The sequence below is a fragment of the Ranitomeya imitator genome, chromosome 7, assembly GCF_032444005.1.
Source record: "Ranitomeya imitator isolate aRanImi1 chromosome 7, aRanImi1.pri, whole genome shotgun sequence".
Classification (NCBI taxonomy): Eukaryota; Metazoa; Chordata; class Amphibia; order Anura; family Dendrobatidae; genus Ranitomeya; species Ranitomeya imitator.
Window position 1 is genome coordinate 211,303,243 of NC_091288.1, and position 19,255 is coordinate 211,322,497.

At 45.1% G+C, this 19,255-nt stretch overlaps 1 protein-coding gene across 1 annotated transcript; it reads left to right on the top strand.

The window, feature by feature from the left end:
• The first annotated feature begins 4,009 nt into the window (after window positions 1-4,009).
• Window positions 4,010-19,255, top strand: FLCN (folliculin). Its single transcript, XM_069734702.1, has 12 exons — window positions 4,010-4,050; window positions 6,216-6,520; window positions 10,243-10,389; window positions 11,528-11,749; window positions 11,840-12,000; window positions 12,093-12,184; window positions 13,433-13,617; window positions 13,829-13,942; window positions 14,021-14,144; window positions 14,326-14,457; window positions 14,668-14,773; window positions 18,140-19,255. The coding sequence occupies exons 2-12, from the start codon at window positions 6,272-6,274 to the stop codon at window positions 18,339-18,341; spliced, it is 1,734 nt and encodes a 577-aa protein (XP_069590803.1). The 5' UTR covers window positions 4,010-4,050; window positions 6,216-6,271; the 3' UTR covers window positions 18,342-19,255.

Genomic DNA, 19,255 nt, shown 5'->3' on the forward strand with positions numbered 1-19,255 from the left:
GGGTCCGTGCTCTTGACTCTACTAAATTAATTTGCAAAAACACTATATGTCTGATCAAGTTTTAAAGGGAATCTGTCAGCAGGTTTTTTTGTTACATGATCTGATTCCGGTGATATGTCACTTATTAGGCTGCTTGCTGCAGTTCTGATAAAATCACTTTGCTGCAGGCCTAGCAGTTGTCTGAGCTTTGTATAGCCCTGACCACACCACTGGCAGATTTCTGTGTATACTGCATACAGTTGTGGCCAAAAGTATTGACACCCCTGCAATTCTCAGATAACTCAGTTTCTTCCTGAAAATGATTGCAATCACAAATTATTTGGTATTATTATCTTCATTTAATTTGTCTTAAATGAAAAAAAAACACAAAAGAGAATGAAGCAAAAAGCAAAACATTGATAATTTCACACAAAACTCCAAAAATAGGACAGACAAAAGTATTGGCACCCTCAGCCTAATACTTGGTTGCACAACCTTTAGCCAAAATAACTGCGACCAACCGCTTCCGGTAACCATCAATGAGTTTGTTACAATGCTCTGCTGGAATTTTAGACCATTCTTCTTTGGCAAACTGCTCCAGGTCCCTGATATGTGAAGGCGCCTTCTCCAAACTGCCATTTTTAGATCTCTCCACAGGTGATCTATGGGATTCAGGTCTGGACTCATTGCTGGCCACCTTAGAAGTCTCCAGTGCTTTCTCTCAAACCATTTTCTAGTGCTTTTTGAAGCGTGTTTTGGGTCATTGTCCTGCTGGAAGACCCGTGACCTCTGAGGGAGACCCAGCTTTCTCACACTGGGCCCTACATTATGCTGAAACATTTGTTGGTAGTCTTCAGACTTCATAATGCCATGCACACGGTCAAGCAGTCCAGAGCCAGAGGCAGCAAAGCAACCCCAAAACATCAGGGAACCTCCACCATGTTTGACTGTAGGGACCGTGTTCTTTTCTTTGAATGCCTTTTTTCTCCTGTAAACTCTATGTTGATGCCTTTGCCCAAAAAGCTCTACTTTTGTCTCATCTGACCAGAGAACATTCTTCCAAAACGTTTTAGGCTTTTTCAGGTAAGTTTTGGCAAACTCCAGCCTGGCTTTTTTATGTTTCGGGGTAAGAAGTGGGGTCTTCCTGAGTCTCCTACCATACAGTCCCTTTTCATTCAGACGCCGACGGATAGTACGGGTTGACACTGTTGTACCCTCGGACTGCAGGGCAGCTTGAACTTGTTTGGATGTTAGTCGAGGTTCTTTATCCAACATCCGCACAATCTTGCGTTGAAATCTCTTGTCAATTTTTCTTTTCCGTCCACATCTAGGGAGGTTAGCCACAGTGCCATGGGCTTTACACTTCTTGATGACACTGCGCACGGTAGACACAGGAACATTCAGGTCTTTGGAGATGGACTTGTAACCTTGAGATTGCTCATGCTTCCTCACAATTTGGTTTCTCAAGTCCTCAGACAGTTCTTTGGTCTTCTTTCTTTTCTCCATGCTCAATGTGGTACACACAAGGACACAGGACAGAGGTTGAGTCAACTTTAATCCATGTCAACTGGCTGCAAGTGTAATTTAGTTATTGCCAACACCTGTTAGGTGCCACAGGTAAAGGTACCGTCACACTATACGATTTACCTACGATCACGACCAGTGATACGACCTGGCTGTGATCGTTGGTAAGTTGTGTGGTCGCTGGAGAGCTGTCACACAGACAGCTCTCCAGCAACCAACGATGCCGAGGTCCCCGGGTAACCAGGGTAAACATCGGGTTACTAAGCGCAGGGCCGCGCTTAGTAACCCGATGTTTACCCTGGTTACCAGCGTAAAAAAAAAAAAACACTACATACTTACATTCCGGTGTCTGTCCCTTGCCGTCTGCTTCCCGCACTGACTGCCGGCCGTAAAGTGAAAGCACAGCACATCACCGCTGTGCTCTGCTTTCTCTTTACGGCCGGCAGTCAGTCAGTGCGGGAAGCAGACGGCAAGGGACCTGACGGACACCGGAATGTGAGTATGTAGTGTTTTTTTTTTTTTTACATTTACGCTGGTAACCAGGATAAACATCGGGTTACTAAGCGCTGCCCTGCACTTAGTAACCCAATGTTTACCCTGGTTACAAGCGAACGCATCGCTGGATCGGTGTCACACCAATCCAGCGATGACAGCGGGAGATCCAGCGACGAAAGAAAGTTCCAAACGATCTGCTACGATGTACGATTCTCAGCAGGATCTAGATCGCTGTCAGACACAGCGATATCGTATGGATATCGCTGGGACGTTACGAATCGTACCGTCGTAGCGACAAAAGTGCCACTGAGAGACGGTACCCTAAGTTACAGGTCCTGTTAATTGCACAAATTAGAGAAACATCACATGATTTTTCGAACAGTGCCAATACTTTTGTCCTCCCCCTTTTTCATGTTTGGTGTGGAATTATATCCAATTTGGCTTTAGGACAATTCTTTTTGTGTTTTTTCATTGAAGACAAATTAAATGAAGATAATAATACCAAAGAATTTGTGTTTGCAATCATTTTCAGGAAGAAACTGAGTAGTACACGCCTGCGCAAAGCAATCTTGCCTTGTGCAGGCATGTACTATAGAGGACAGAGAATGAACTTCAATCCAATATTGCAGCCAGCATGCAGCCAGCGGGTAAGGAAAGGGTGAATCAAACACCCGAAAACTCCGCCCCTATGACCCAAAACCAGTCCCGCCAAATTCAGGTGACAGGTTCCCTTTAAGATCTTCTATTCAATGCTGCAGGTGTAAACCAGCCGCTGCTGCGGGACAAGGAGGTTGCAATAAAAGTTCTGATTGTACAATTTCCTGTGGACCCTCAGAGGAAGAGGGCACATGTACGCCGTGCACACGACAATAGTATTAAAGGGGCTGTCCATGATTTAGGAACATTTTTAAAGTAGCAAAAAAAGATTCACCAAAACATAGTATCCTGCTGCGCCCACTGACTGACGCTCCTCTGTCCTGCTGTTGGGGGTTCCACATTGATCTTTTGGGTTTGTAGGTTGTCGGCTGATTGGCTGCAGCGGTCACATTCCATCAAATTCAGAAGAAACTTTTTTTTTTTCTGACATTGATGTAATGTGACTGATAGGATAGACGCCAAGTGCTGGAAGAGAAGGGCAGCGGCGGGAGTGTGTGGTAGGTGTGGGCGAAAGCGCGACAGAAAAGGAGACGAGTGACGTATAATCCTTACAGTGTTAGACATGAGAGGACGGGGGGCGCTGCCGGTGTCTGAACAGCGGCTATAGGGACGGCACGGTGGTTCTTACCCACTGCCTCCCTCGCCCCCATCCCATAGTCTGTTGTCATTGGATGAACAGAGGAGAGCGAGAGACCACAGAGACATGGACAGAAGCCTGAGCTGTCTCTTAAAGAGACAGTGCACAGCGTTATCTGCCTTCATTTCCAGCTGTCACATGCAGGCTACGGTCGGAGCAGTCACACTCATCTATTCCACACTGGCCAGGATTTATCAGCGCAGATTATGTTATAATGTCGCTGCGCCGTCATCAAGGCGAGATATCCGAGTGTACTGGCCCTTTAAGAGCAGAATTTTAAGGGACTAACTTGGACGGTGACTGACTGCGTTGTGTTTCCTACTAATCTCTATGGCTCTGATGCAAAAACAAAAAACTACTCCCAGCAGCTGTGCTGTGTGGCCATGCTGGGCGTTGTAGTTATGCAGCTGCTGGGGCACCTGTGATGATGAGACGACCTAGCACGTGCAGGGGGAGGAGTCATGTGACCGATCAGCTGACACGCAGTAACTAAAGCTTCGGGTTAAACCATTCTTACGGCGACAGGGGGGGGGTGAAGTTTTAGTCTTAAATCTATACCTTCTTAAGCCATGCCCTAAAATATCCGCCAACATTTACACAAAGTATAAAGTAAAAATCTTGCTAACAGAGCTAATTCCAAGCAATATTTTGGCCTCTGGATTTTTAAACCCCCCCTTTTCTATCGCGTCAGTTAAGCTCGTCCAAAGAAGCGGAAGTCAGGGGCTGTCACGTGATGTAAACATGGCGGAGTGTGTCAGGTGAGTGTGCAGCTGTGTAGGAGGACTGGGGCCGCTGCCGCTGGGACTTGTAGTGCCACCAGGGCTATAGAGAGACTCCAATATCTGGTCAGTGCTCGCTATGTTACTGGTGGGGGTCTGTCTGCCTCCAGGAGTGGGTGGACAGGCCATTAACCCCTTCTTGCTGCAGTCTGTCGCTCACGACATACAGATTTATGCAGTCACCACTAGAGGGCGCTTTGGTTTCTTTCCTCTTTGTGTCTGTTCACATTGAATGTAGTTCAACGTTTTATAGGAAAATTACTGATGTGAAGCTCAGCCGCAGGCTTCACGTGAGTACCAAGATGGCGGCCACGTGTGCGTATAGTAGCCCCCACGTGTGCGTATAGTAGCCCCCCGGTGCCACGTCAACCCATGGACCCCTGGAGACTGTGTCGCTCGAGGGTCATCGGCCGCCGGGGTGAATGCGCCTCACAGCCGCACCTGATGGGGATCGGCAGGCATATAAATGGTTAAAAGCAGCAATCGGAGTTCTGCTCTGGTCACTGTTGATAGTGGCAGGAGCCGACTGTACGTCACAGCTGGCGCCTGCTCCGAGATCGGACACGTCAGGAAAGGGTTAAAGGGAATCTGTCCCTGCGATTATGCTATCTGGGGTCTTATAGTGCACAATTACTATAGTGGAGGGAGGGGGTCACTTAGTTCTTCTTGGTGTTTGTGAGGAGCTGGACTATTGGTCCAATGCACATAGAGCGGAGTCCACGGCTCTACCGGTCGCAGACTTTCTCCAGCGCGGAGCGCCGGTTACGCCGATCTTATTGTTGTGTTTTATTAGAGATTTGCTTGTTTCCGTCAGTTCATCCTCAGGAATCGATGTTTCCATTCAATGACAGTAAGCAGAGGAAGGCGAGCAGGCTGGATCCTCTGTATACACAACGCCAGACCCAAGATGGCCAATCATTCCATTACTGTCTTTGGTGTCTCAGGGGCCTCCATCAATAGTTCTCCCAGTCACTGGTCACATTGTGTGGATGGGAATAGCAGAAAATAATGATTATTTTCTGGTTAGCCAATAAAGGTATCACTATGAGGAATACTTCTGTCATCATTGGGCAGAAAAGTATTCACATCGATTTTTCTGGCTAACACTGTACCACAATATAATTTGTTATTGTACATCCCTTTAAAGCAACTCTGTCACCCCCTTCAGCCGTTAGAAACTAAAAGAGCCACCTTGTGCAGCAGTAATGCTGCATTCTGACAAGGTGGCTCTTTTAGTTATTGGTGCAGTCAAAGCAGAAATATAGCATTTTATAATTTCGCCAAAATACCTGTCTTTTGACCTGGAGGCAGGTCTTAACCCCCTGCTGCACACGCCACACAGCCGTCACTCAAAGCTTAATGCATAACACACAACGCACTGCAGGGCTGGGATTCACAAGCAGGGCGGCCGCACAGGCGCAGTCTGCGAGACTGCATCTGAGGTCAGATGGGCAGCGCTCACTGCGCCTGCCCCAGGCAGAAGAAAACAGCGCAGGCGCCGGATTTGATTTGAAAACAGCGCGGAGGGGGCGGCTCCCGGCGCAAAGAAGCCTTGAGTGACCGCAGTGTGGCGTGTGCAGCAGGGGGGTTAAGACCTGCCTCCACGACTAAAGACAGGTATTTTTGCGAAATTATAAAACGGTTTATTTCTGCTTTGACTGCACCAATAACTAAAAGAGCCACCTTGACAGAATGCAGCGTTACTGCTGCACAAGGTGGCTCTTTTAGTTCCCAACGGCTGGAGGGGGTGACAGAGTCCCTTTAAATAATAAAATTTTGCTTCCTGCAGCCACCACTAGGGAGATATAGTATAGCGATTTATACAGTCACCACTAGAGGGAGCTCACTACATACAGATTTATACAGCCACCACTAGGAGGAGCTCACTACATACAGATTTATACAGTCGCCACTAGAGGGAGCTCACTACATACAGATTTATACAGTCACCACTAGAGGGAGCTCACTACATAAAGATTTATGCAGCCAATGCTAACAAGAGCTCATTGTATACAGTTAAAATATAGTCACCCCTACGGAGACTAGAAACTTAAGGTTTTGTTCCTTTTCTGCTTCTGTATAAAGTTATCATAAATATTAATCTGTGTGTGAGGAGATGCTGAACATCACTTATTATTCTACAGGATGGACGGTTGCTGCAAATTGGGTCTCCGCTACTGAAGATTGCCAAGTAACAATCATGAATGCCATCGTAGCACTGTGCCACTTCTGTGAGCTCCATGGACCCCGCACTCTGTTTTGCACTGAAGCTCTGCATTCTCCCCTCCCTCAGGGGGCGACATGCAGGGACAGTCTGGGACAGGGAGAACAGGTGGAGGAGGAAGAAGGAGGAATACAGATGAGTAGCAGGATCCGCTCTCACAGTCCTGCAGATGGCGCCAGTGCCGAGTCCAACAGCCCCAGACTGAAGAAATCTGATATGTGTGAGGTAACAGAATGTAAGAGCTAGGAGGCAGAACTGTATGCAACTCTACTGTAGGTATATTCCTGTACATAGGGGCAGTATTATAGTAGTTATATTCTTGTGCATAGGGGCAGTATTATAGTAGTTATATTTTTGTACATAGGGGCAGTATTATAGTAGTTATATTCATATACATAGGGGGCAGTATTATAGTAGTTATATTCTTGTACATAGGGGCAGTATTATAGTAGTTATATTCTTGTACATAGGAGCAGTATTATAGTAGTTATATTCTTGTACATAGGAGCAGTATTATAGTAGTTATATTCTTGTACATAGGAGCAGTATTATAGTAGTTATATTCTTGTACATAGGGGCAGTATTATAGTAGTTATATTCTTGTACATAGGGGCAGTATTATAGTAGTTATATTCTTGTACATAGGGGCAGTATTATAGTAGTTATATTCTTGTACATAGGGGCAGTATTATAGTAGTTATATTCTTGTACATAGGAGCAGTATTATAGTAGTTATATTCTTGTACATAGGAGCAGTATTATAGTAGTTATATTCTTGTACATAGGAGCAGTATTATAGTAGTTATATTCCTGTACATAGGGGGCAGTATTATAGTAGTTATATTCTTGTACATAGGGGCAGTATTATAGTAGTTATATTCTTGTACATAGGGGCAGTATTATAGTAGTTATATTCTTGTACATAGGGGCAGTATTATAGTAGTTATATTCTTGTACATAGGAGCAGTATTATAGTAGTTATATTCTTGTACATAGGAGCAGTATTATAGTAGTTATATTCCTGTACATAGGGGGCAGTATTATAGTAGTTATATTCTTGTGCATAGGGGCAGTATTATAGTAGTTATATTCTTGTACATAGGAGCAGTATTACAGTTAGGGCCAGAAATATTTGGACAGTGACACAATTTTCGCGAGTTGGGCTCTGCATGCCACCACATTGGATTTGAAATGAAACCTCTACAACAGAATTCAAGTGCAGATTGTAACGTTTAATTTGAAGGGTTGAACAAAAATATCTGATAGAAAATGTAGGAATTGTACACATTTCTTTACAAACACTCCACATTTTAGGAGGTCAAAAGTAATTGGACAAATAAACATAACCCAAACAAAATATTTTTATTTTCAATATTTTGTTGCAAATCCTTTGGAGGCAATCACTGCCTTAAGTCTGGAACCCATGGACATCACCAAACGCTGGGTTTCCTCCTTCTTAATGCTTTGCCAGGCCTTTACAGCCGCAGCCTTCAGGTCTTGCTTGTTTGTGGGTCTTTCCGTCTTAAGTCTGGATTTGAGCAAGTGAAATGCATGCTCAATTGGGTTTAGATCTGGAGATTGACTTGGCCATTGCAGAATGTGCCACTTTTTGGCACTCATGAACTCCTGGGTAGCTTTGGATGTATGCTTGGGGTCATTGTCCATCTGTACTATGAAGCGCCGTCCAATCAACTTTGCAGCATTTGGCTGAATCTGGGCTGAAAGTATATCCCGGTACACTTCAGAATTCATCCGGCTACTCTTGTCTGCTCTTATGTCATCAATAAACACAAGTGACCCAGTGCCATTGAAAGCCATGCATGCCCATGCCATCACGTTGCCTCCACCATGTTTTACAGAGGATGTGGTGTGCCTTGGATCATGTGCCGTTCCCTTTCTTCTCCAAACTTTTTTTCTTCCCATCATTCTGGTACAGGTTGATCTTTGTCTCATCTGTCCATAGAATACTTTTCCAGAACTGAGCTGGCTTCTTGAGGTGTTTTTCTGTCTATTTTTGGTATTGATGAATGGTTTGCATCTAGATGTGAACCCTTTGTATTTACTGTCATGGAGTCTTCTCTTTACTGTTGACTTAGAGACAGATACACCTACTTCACTGAGAGTGTTCTGGACTTCAGTTGATGTTGTGAACGGGTTCTTCTTCACTAAATTAAGTATGCAGCGATCATCCACCACTGTTGTCATCCGTGGACGCCCAGGCCTTTTTGAGTTCCCAAGCTCACCAGTCAATTCCTTTTTTCTCAGAATGTACCCAACTGTTGATTTTGCTACTCCAAGCATGTCTGCTATCTCTCTGATGGATTTTTTCTTTTTTTTCAGCCTCAGGATGTTCTGCTTCACCTCAATTGAGAGTTCCTTTGACCGCATGTTGTCTGCTCACAACAACAGCTTCCAAATGCAAAACCACACACCTGGAATCCACCCCTGACCTTTTAACTACTTCATTGATTACAGGTTAACGAGGGAGACGCCTTCAGAGTTAATTGCAGCCCTTAGAGTCCATTGTCCAATTAGTTTTGGTCCCTTGAAAAAGAGGACGCTATGCATTACAGAGCTATGATTCCTAAACCCTTTCTCCGATTTGGATGTGGAAACTATCATATTGCAGCTGGGAGTGTGCACTTTCAGCCCATATTATATATATAATTGTATTTCTGAACATGTTTTTGTAAACAGCTAAAATAACAAAACTTGTGTCACTGTCCAAATATTTCTGGCCCTAACTGTATAATAGTTATATTCTTGTACATAGGAGCAGTATTATAGTAGTTATATTCTTGTATATAGGGGGCAGTATTATAGTAGTTATATTCTTGTGCATAGGGGCAGTATTATAGTAGTTATATTCTTGTACATAGGAGCAGTATTATAGTAGATATATTCTTGTACATAGGAGCAGTATTATAGTAGTTATATTCTTGTGCATATGGGCAGTATTATAGTAGTTATATTCTTGTACATAGGAGCAGTATTATAGTAGTTATATTATTGTACATAGGGGGCAGTATTATAATAGTTATATTCTTGTACATAGGGGGCAGTATTATAGCAGTTATATTCTTGTACATAGGGGGCAGTATTATAGCAGTTATATTCTTGTACATAGGGGGCAGTATTATAGCAGTTATATTCTTGTACATAGGGGGCAGTATTATAGCAGTTATATTCTTGTGCATAGAAGTAGTATTATAGTAGTTATATTCTTGTACATAGGAGCAGTATTATAGTAGTTATATTCCTGTACATAGGGGCAGTATTATAGTAGTTATATTCTTGTACATAGGAGCAGTATTATAGTAGTTATATTCTTGTACATAGGGGCAGTATTATAGTAGTTATATTCTTGTATATAGGGGGCAGTATTATAGTAGTTATATTCTTGTACATAGGGGCAGTATTATAGTAGTTATATTCTTGTACATAGGGGCAGTATTATAGTAGTTATATTCTTGTATATAGAGGGCAGTATTATAGTAGTTATATTCTTGTACATAGGGGCAGTATTATAGTAGTTATATTCTTGTACATAGGAGCAGTATTATAGTAGTTATATTCTTGTATATAGGGGCAGTATTATAGTAGTTATATTCTTGTATATAGGAGCAGTATTATAGTAGTTATATTCTTGTACATAGGAGCAGTATTATAGTAGTTATATTCTTGTACATAGGAGCAGTATTATAGTAGTTATATTCCTGTACATAGGGGCAGTATTATAGTAGTTATATTCCTGTACATAGGGACAGTATTATAGTAGGTATATTCTTGTACATAGAGGCAGTATTATAGCAGTTATATTCTTGTACATATGGACAGTATTATAGTAGTTATATTCTTGTGCATAGGAGCAGTATTATAGTAGTTGTATTTTTGTGCTTGAGCTAATCTTGATATTGTTAATATTTTATGTATTTTTTGTCATTTAGGGCTGCCGTTCTTTAGATGCCTGCCATCCTGGGTACATCAGCCATGATAAGGAGACTTCCATTAAATATGTCAGCCATCAGCACCCCAATCATCCTCAGCTCTTCAGTATTGTGCGTCAGGCCTGTGTTCGCAGCTTAAGCTGTGAGGTAATTGAAAAAAAAATTAGAGTGTTGTGAGATAAAATATTCTTGACTCAGCTATGTGTCTCCATGGTTACAGACTACAAACTGACCCTGTGTAGTCGGATTCTACATTGGTGTTATTCCCCCTTAGGGTACCGTCACACTATACGATTTACCAACGATCACGACCAGCGATACGACCTGGCCGTGATCGTTGGTAAGTCGTAGTGTGGTCGCTGGAGAGCTGTCACACAGACAGCTCTCCAGCGACCAACGATGCCGAGGTCCCCGGGTGACCAGGGTAAACATCGGGTTGCTAAGCGCAGGACCGCGCTTAGTAACCCTATGTTTACCCTCGTTACCAGCGTAAAAAAAAAAAAACACTACATACTTACATTCCGGTGTCTGTCCCTTGCCGTCTGCTTCCCGCACTCACTGACTGCCGGCCGTAAAGTGAAAGCACAGCGGTGACGTCACCGCTGTGCTCTGCTTTCACTTTACGGCCGGCAGTCAGTCAGTGCGGGAAGCAGACGGCAAGGGACAGACACCGGAATGTAAGTATGTAGTGTTTTTTTTTTTTTACATTTACGCTGGTAACCAGGGTAAACATCGGGTTACTAAGCGCGGCCCTGCGCTTAGTAACCCGATGTTTACCCTGGTTACAAGCGAACGCATCGCTAGATCGGTGTCACACACACCGATCAAGCGATGACAGAGGGAGATCCAGCGACGAAAGAATGTTCCAAACGATCTGCTACGACGTACGATTCTCAGCAGGATCCCTGATCGCTGCTGCGTGTCAGACACAGCGATATCTTATGGATATCGCTGGAACGTCACGAATCGTACCATCGTAGCGATCAAAATGGCACTGTGTGACGGTACCCTAAGTTTATACTGATAGTAGAGAATAGATAAATGACACTTAGACCTGATCGCAGGATCACACTTATCACTGGTTTGGTTTGTTAGTCTGAATCCTTTGTCTGCATTGGAGCTGCATACACAGAACGGGAGAGCATTTTGTATGAAAACCATTTGAGAAGTTGGTTTATCCTGTATTTTGGATGCATTAGAGCCCTGGGCTCCTGAGAGCGTGTCGTGGCTGGTAGCGTTCCCCGTTATTCATGTGAATGTTGCTGGATGCCTTCTTGTTGTCTAGGTTTGCCCGGGCAGGGAAGGTCCCATCTTCTTTGGGGATGAGCAGCACGGCTTTGTCTTCAGCCACACGTTCTTCATCAAGGATAATCTCGCCCGCGGGTTCCAGCGCTGGTACAGTATCATTGTCATCATGATGGACCGGATCTACCTGATCAACTCCTGGCCCTTCCTGTTATCCAAGATCAGAGGAGTGATAGATGAGCTCCAAGGGAAGGCATTAAAGGTACATTAAGTCTTTAAAAAGCATCTTGGCTTTAATGATTTGACAACTTCCATGTAGCGGTTGACAATACCGCCCTGTTGTTCTTTGCAGGTGTTTGAAGCAGAGCAGTTCGGGTGTCCACAGCGTCCCCTCCGGATTAACACAGCGTTCACACCGTATTTGCACCAGAGAAACGGCAACGCAGCCCGATCTCTGACATCGCTCACCCATGATGACAACCTGTGGGCCTGCCTGCACACGTCCTTCGCATGGTAACTGCTCGCAGTTCCTTTTAGTGTTTTCTATGTTGAAGAGATGGATTTCTTCTATGCTCACACATGAATGTGAACGGACTTGCACGCAGGTTACTGAAGGCTTGTGGTTGCCGTCTGACTGAGAAGCTGCTCGAGGGTGCCCCCACAGAGGACACTTTGGTGCAGATGGAAAAACAGGCGGGTATGTGTAATGGCTCACTTTAGTTTGTATTTGTGGGATCCTGTGGCATGAATAATCTAATCGTGGGGCTATGTGACTGGGAGCATGAGCCATGCCTGGCTCTCCGGAGAATTGGAGTATGAGCCATGGCTAGCTCGCCGGAGCCTGGGAGTATGAGCCTTGCCTGGCTTGCTGGGGCCTGGGAGGATGAGCCATGGCTAGCTCGCTGGTGCCTGGGAGGATGAGCCTTGCCTGGCTTGCCGGTGCCTGGGAGCATGAGCCTTGCCTGGCTTGCCGGGGCTTGGGAGGATGAGCCATGGCTAGCTCGCCGGTGCCTGGGAGGATGAGCCATGGCTAGCTCGCCGGTGCCTGGGAGGATGAGCCATGGCTAGCTCGCCGGTGCCTGGGAGGATGAGCCATGGCTAGCTCGCCGGTTCCTGGGAGGATGAGCCATGGCTAGCTCGCCGGGGCCTGGGAGTATGAGCCTTGCCTGGCTTGCCGGGGCCTGGGAGGATGAGCCATGGCTAGCTCGCCGGTGCCTGGGAGGATGAGCCATGGCTAGCTCGCCGGTGCCTGGGAGGATGAGCCATGGCTAGCTCGCCGGTGCCTGGGAGGATGAGCCATGGCTAGCTCGCCGGGTCCTGGGAGTATGAGCCTTGCCTGGCTTGCCGGTGCCTGGGAGCATGAACCTTGCCTGGCTTGCCGGGGCTTGGGAGGATGAGCCATGGCTAGCTCGCCGGTGCCTGGGAGGATGAGCCATGGCTAGCTCGCCGGTTTTTGGGAGGATGAGCCATGGCTAGCTCGCTGGGGCCTGGGAGAATGAACCTTGCCTGGCTTGCAGGGCCTGGTAGTATGAGCCATGACCAGCTCACCGCGGCCTGGGAGTAGGAGCCATGGCTGACTCTCCAGGGCCTGGGAGCATGAGCCATGGCTGGGTTGCTGGTGATGACAAGGCGCTGGAAGGTTGACAAGGCCCCAGGACACCAGGGACTGGCAAGCCCACAAGGCACTTGGTCAGTGGGAAGCCCAGAACGTGCTGGGTTGCCGGGGACAGGGAGCATGAAACATCACTGGGAACTGGGAAGGCACGAGGACGCTAGGGACTGGGAGCTCGACAAGATGACGAGGACTGGGAGGGAGACAAGGTCCTCATAGTGCCAGGGACAAGGCGCCGGGGATGTTGGGAGGCCCAGAAGGTGCTGGGTCGCCAGGGACTGGTTCAGTGCAGACAGGGAGAACAAGAATATTTATCTCAAATTTATTGTGCAGACTTGGAAGAAGAGTGTGCTGCCTGGGAGTGCCATGAGGAAGAGGAAGGTCTATCCCGACCCCAGCCTGAAGTTCTGGAGGGTAGAGAGCTGTCGAAATGCCATACGGAGTCGTCCGTCCTGTCGGATTGCAGTTGGTCCATGCGGAGGACCGCTGTTTTCCGGTCTCTGCGGCACATGAGACAGGTGGGGTTTATGGATACATGGAGAGAGCCGAGTGTATTGTATGTGGTCCCTGCACAGTATTATGGCCGTGTAATGCCCAGGATTGGCGCCGTGCAGTACCAGATTCAGAAGCCTTATTCTGATGGTCGCCCGGGCAGACTCCTGGTCACTCACCTGTAATACGGTCACTACGATAGAAGGTAATGGCTGCACCGGTCTTGTTTGCCTTCAGGTGCTCGGAGCTTCTGCCTTCCGCATGTTGGCCTGGCACATTTTGATGGGAAATCAAGTGATTTGGAAGGGGCACGACCAAGAACTGATCCAGTCGGCATTCGATGTCCTGCATGTGAGTGTGACTGGAATATAGTAATGTTACGTGGGATACCATTACACTGCATTAACCCTTTCATCTCCCACATCTCAGGCCATGCTCCCTGTGGGATGCATTCGTGTGATCCCATACAGTGAAAAGTATGAAGATGCTTATAGGTGCAATTTCTTGGGGCTGAGCCCCCAGGCTGAGATCCCCCTGCACGTGCAGTCCTCTGGTGAGTAATCCCCAGTCTGGTCCATACGGTGCAGTCAGGTTCTTATGTTTCCTCTGCATGCTGATTTGCAAGTGCAGAAGGCCCATGTCTGCTCTTAGCCATGCAGACAGGTGGTTGGCTCTCCAAATTCTAGTAATTTTGACATTTTGTTGTTTTTTTTTTTTTTTTTGCCTTTTGATAGAATTTGCAGTGATGATTGACGTACGAACGGCGCCACGATCCAACCTGTACCCCGTGTTGTTTGTGGATGACGAGCCGCTCAGCAAATATGAGTTTGTGGTGGCAAGCGGGAGTCCGGTGGCCACAGACCGGGGTAAGTAATCCCGCTCTTATGCCTTTTGCTCCTACTAGACCTATAACGAGACAACATGACATGCCTGGGATGCTGCGGCAGAAGAAAAGGCCGCAAGGATTTGGTGGTGCTGCAACATTCGCCTTCCTAAGTCGCCGTGTAGCCACTGCCCTATGTAGCAGTCCAGATTTTCATACAAGTGGCCCATTATCTGCTTTTTATCTCTCACAGTGGGATTAACTATCCTAAGCAAGATCGAAGCTGCCCTGAGCAACGAGAACCTGTCCATGGACGTGGTGGATCAGTGCTTGGTGTGTCTGAAGGAGGAGTGGATGAAGTAAGAGGCCACAGTTTACCTTCTACTGGGGAAAAATGAATGGGAAGTCCTGATAGTCCGGATATGTGTAAATGAAGCTTAGTTTAACCCTTTCCCAATGTCTGACATTACATCACAAGTCTGGTGTCGGTGAATGTAGGCGGCCCAAGAGCAATTCTACAGCTGGCACCTCTATCACCTTAAATTCCACTGTCAATCGATTGACAGTGGGACTAAAAGTATAAGGAAAAAAACATATTTTTTTATGTATTTTTATATATATTATTTAAGTAACTATACTTCTATCTATATATATATATATATATATATATATATATATATATATATATATATATATATATATATATATATATATATAATTTAAATTTAATTTCACTCAAAAATATATATGTACACACATTAAAACTACGTATATATTTTTTTAAATGTTATGTATATTATATACTACACACAAAAAATATATTAATAATGTACATATAAATATTTTTGTGTGTGTACATATATATATATATATACACACACACACACACACACACACACACACACACACACACACACACACACACACACACAAAATTTCCGTGTAAAATACATATATTGTTAATGAATTTTTTTTTGGGAATATAAATATATTTAAATTATATATACCGTATATACTCGAGTATAAGCCGACCCGAGTATAAGCCGACCCCCCTAATTTTGCCTAAAAAAACTGGGAAAACTTAGTGACTCGAGTATAAGCCTAGGGTGGAAAATGCAGCAGCTACCGGTAAATGTCAAAAATACAAATAGATACCAATAATGGTAATGATGGGCCCCATAAGATGCTCCATATTAAAATATGCCCCCTATAATGCTGCACAAATGCGGATTATGGCCCCATAAGATGCTCCATACAGACATTTGCCCCATATAATGCTGCACAAACGTTGATTATGGCCCCATAAGATGCTCCATAAAGATATTTGCCCCATATAATGCTGCACAAACATTGATTATGCCCCATAAGATGTCCGTGTAGACATTTGCCCCATATGCTGTTGCTGCGATAAAAAAAAAAAATCACATACTCACCTCTCGTCGCTTAGGCCCCCGGCACTTGATATAGTCAACCTGCTCCCCGTTCTGTTCAGGCGGAGGGCGGCGCGCTGTTATGAACTGGTGGTTTAGGAGCAACATGGGACGAGCTCTGAAGGAAGTGGTAACTGTACTGACCGCAGTCCCTAAGCTCAACACAACACTAGAAGTAGCCGTGAGATGCTCCTGTCACTCCCTAGGCACCTCGTCACAGCCTGAGAACTGACTACCCCTAAAGATAGAAACAGGAAAACTATCTTGCCTCAGAGAAAATCCCCAAAGGATAGATAGCCCCCCACAAATAATGACTGTGAGTGGAGAGGGAAAAGACATACACAGAATGAAACCAGGATGTAGCACAGGAGGCCAGTCTAGCTAGATAGATAGGACAGGATAGAATACTGTGCGGTCAGTATTAAAAACTACAAAAATCCACACAGAGTTTACAAAAATCTCCACACCTGACTAAAGGTGTGGAGGGTAAATCTGCTTCCCAGAGCTTCCAGCTTAACTGAATTAATCCATACTGACAAGCTGGACAAAACATAGAATGCACAGAACGAATAAGTCCACAACATGTGGACGGAAAAGAGCAAAGCAACGACTTAACTTTGCTGAACTGGTCAGGATATCAGGGAAATCCAAAAGAGATGTGAATCCAACCAGGAACCATAGACAAGTGGCACTGGCTGAAGGGAAGAGCCAGGCATAAATAGCCAAGCAGAAAGACAAGCAGTGGAAGCAGCTGCAGACTGCTAAATCCAAGGAGCAGCCATACCACTTAAAACCACCGGAGGGAGCCCAAGAGCAGAACTCACAAAAGTGCCACTTACAACCACCGGAGGGAGCCCAAGAGCGGAATTCACAACAGCGCGCACACTAATCGCGTGATCGCGCTCTCTGACCTGAGCGTCAGTGCAGAGGACGGGGAAGACGCAGCAGCGGTCGGCGGCGGTGGAACAGGGAGCAGATGAATATCGCGCACTGCGTTATACTCACCTTCTCCTGGCGCGGTCCCTGGTTCCCCGGCAGCTTCTTCCTGTATTGAGTGGTCACATGTTACCGCTCATTACAGTAATGAATATGCGGCTCCACCCCTATGGGAGTCCATATTCATTACTCTAATGAGCGGTACCATGTGACCGCTCACTACAGGAAGAAGCTGCCGGCACCCGGAGAACCAGGGACTGCACAGCGCCAGAAGCAGGTGACTATGATTACACAGCTGCTGCTCCACCTCCCTTGCCGACCCCTGGGTATGACTCGAGTATAAGCCGAGAGGGGCAATTTCAACCTTTAAAAAGGGCTGAAATTCTCGGCTTATACTCTAGTATATACGGTAATACAAACAAAAATATATATATTTTTGTTTGAGAGAGAGAGAGATCAGAACTTCAGAAATACTGTTGTGTTTTTGTATAGTTGCCGGGGCCTCCACTCCCACCCAAAAATACAATAAATCAAATTATCAAAACATCTTATGTACCCCAAAATGGTGCCAATAATAACCTCAGCCCTCCACGCAAAAAGAAAAAAAGCCCTCACCCAAGTCCATAGACCCCCCAAAAAAAACAATAAAGGTCCCATAAAATGGGGGAGACAATCCAACATTTTCATGTATATTTTTAAATAAATTTCAGATTTGTTTTTTTTACCATTTTAAATTAAAATCGTTTTTTTTTTTTTTTCTTTTTCCTGGCAAGACTCCCAAAACCTTTGTTTATATAATGACATTCAAAACTACAACTCGTCCTGCAAAAATGAATAAGCCGCCTGTACAGTTATATCGATGCAAGTGCATTGTTTAAAAAGTTATGGTCCTTAGAAGATAGGGAGGAAAAAAAATGAAAATGTTTGATCCTAGCATAACAAGAAGTTCTGCAGTTCCGAATATTCTTCACCTATTGGGACATCACTTGTTTTCCAATATCTGTAGTTGCTGCTGGTGAATGGAAACTTTCAATACGCGGCTTAAGTTTCCTGCCAATTATAAGATCTTTCCTTGCTGTCAGTAAATAAAATTCAAAGTATTTGAAAATTTCAAATTTTTATTTTTTATTTTTTTTATTTATTGATTTTAAAGGGGCTGTCCAATTTATGGGCTTCACAATTTTAGTAAATTTTTGCCCGAGTATCTGTAATATTGCAGCGCCATTGTGCTGCCCATCTGTGTAACCATTAGACATGGCGGCCTCCGTGTCCATACTGGGATGATCGTACAGGTCGTTACTGCAGACGACTTTATAGCCGGAGACATACTGATGGTTTTTATTTATTTCTTTTTTTTAGTAAAGTGAAAGTTCTGTTCAAGTTCACCAAAGTGGACAGTCGCCCCAAAGAAGACACGCAGAAGCTGCTGGGCATTTTGGGAGCGTCAGAGGAGGACAACGTCAAACTGTTGAAATTCTGGATGACCGGTCTCAGCAAGACGTACAAATCGCACCTAATGTCCAGCGTGCGCAGCCCCACCTCGTCTGAGTGTCGGAACTAACGGCAAAAAAAAGGGACCTGTATATCGACCAGACTGGCGTCCATTGTAAACGGGTTATGAAAAACAGGAATAGATGTGGCTCTTGTTGACCCCCATAGCACCACGCCGATCTACAGGTTGTGTGCGGTATTGCAGCACGGGATATTAGACCTTATCTGCAATCCCAGATGCAACAACCTGTGAACAGGGGTGTCGCTGGAAATAAGCAGCTGTGTTGTGTGTTTTTTTTTTTTTTTTTTTTGTGTGTGTGTTTTTAATTGCTGCATGCGTGCGGAAAGGTATCAGTCCATGCCGCATGAGTAACGAATATAGGAGCCCTGAAAGCTGCAGCATGGCGGTGATCTGGGTTTTTGGTACCTTTTTATGATGTCCACGTGGTTACTTTTACTGTTTTTTTACCCTTTTTTTTAACTTGTATACACTCTTTCGTCTCAATTCACATCCAAAGCTGCATTCAGAGGGTGATTCATTGCAGGAATTGAGCATATAGCGCTCCCTCCGTCAAGTAGGGGGCCGCACCGTATTCGTTATTCACGTGGAGGAATGTTTGAGGCCTGTTCCATCAGAGGAGAAAAATTTGACGGCAAAGAGAAGCAGCGCCAAAATGACAGAGACCATAACTAAATTGATTGCTAAACCGGCGGGGGTCCACAGGCTGCCTGGCGGGGGTCCATCTCTCAAAGGATTTAGCTTCTGTTCCAGATTTCTGACCGAGCCAATTTGCAAATTGGTGTTTTTTCACCATTCTTGGTCAGAAATATGGAACAGAAGCCAGATCCTCTGTGCGACGGACCCCCACCGGAGGCGGCCGGTAGATCCCACAATGGTTTCTCAATGCTTTTGGTTTTATAAAACCGCGACATGTTAATATCGCTTTCAACACTTTTTAAAAATAAAAACTTTTTTTTCCCTGG

Coding starts and splice junctions, on each gene's coding strand:
- FLCN (XM_069734702.1), top strand. CDS start 6,272: ATGAATGCCATCGTAGCACTGTGCCACTTCTGTGAGCTCCATGGACCC. Junction 14,458..14,667: donor TCCGGTGGCCACAGACCGGG/GTAAGTAATCCC, acceptor TATCTCTCACAG/TGGGATTAACTATCCTAAGC. Junction 14,774..18,139: donor CTGAAGGAGGAGTGGATGAA/GTAAGAGGCCAC, acceptor TCTTTTTTTTAG/TAAAGTGAAAGTTCTGTTCA.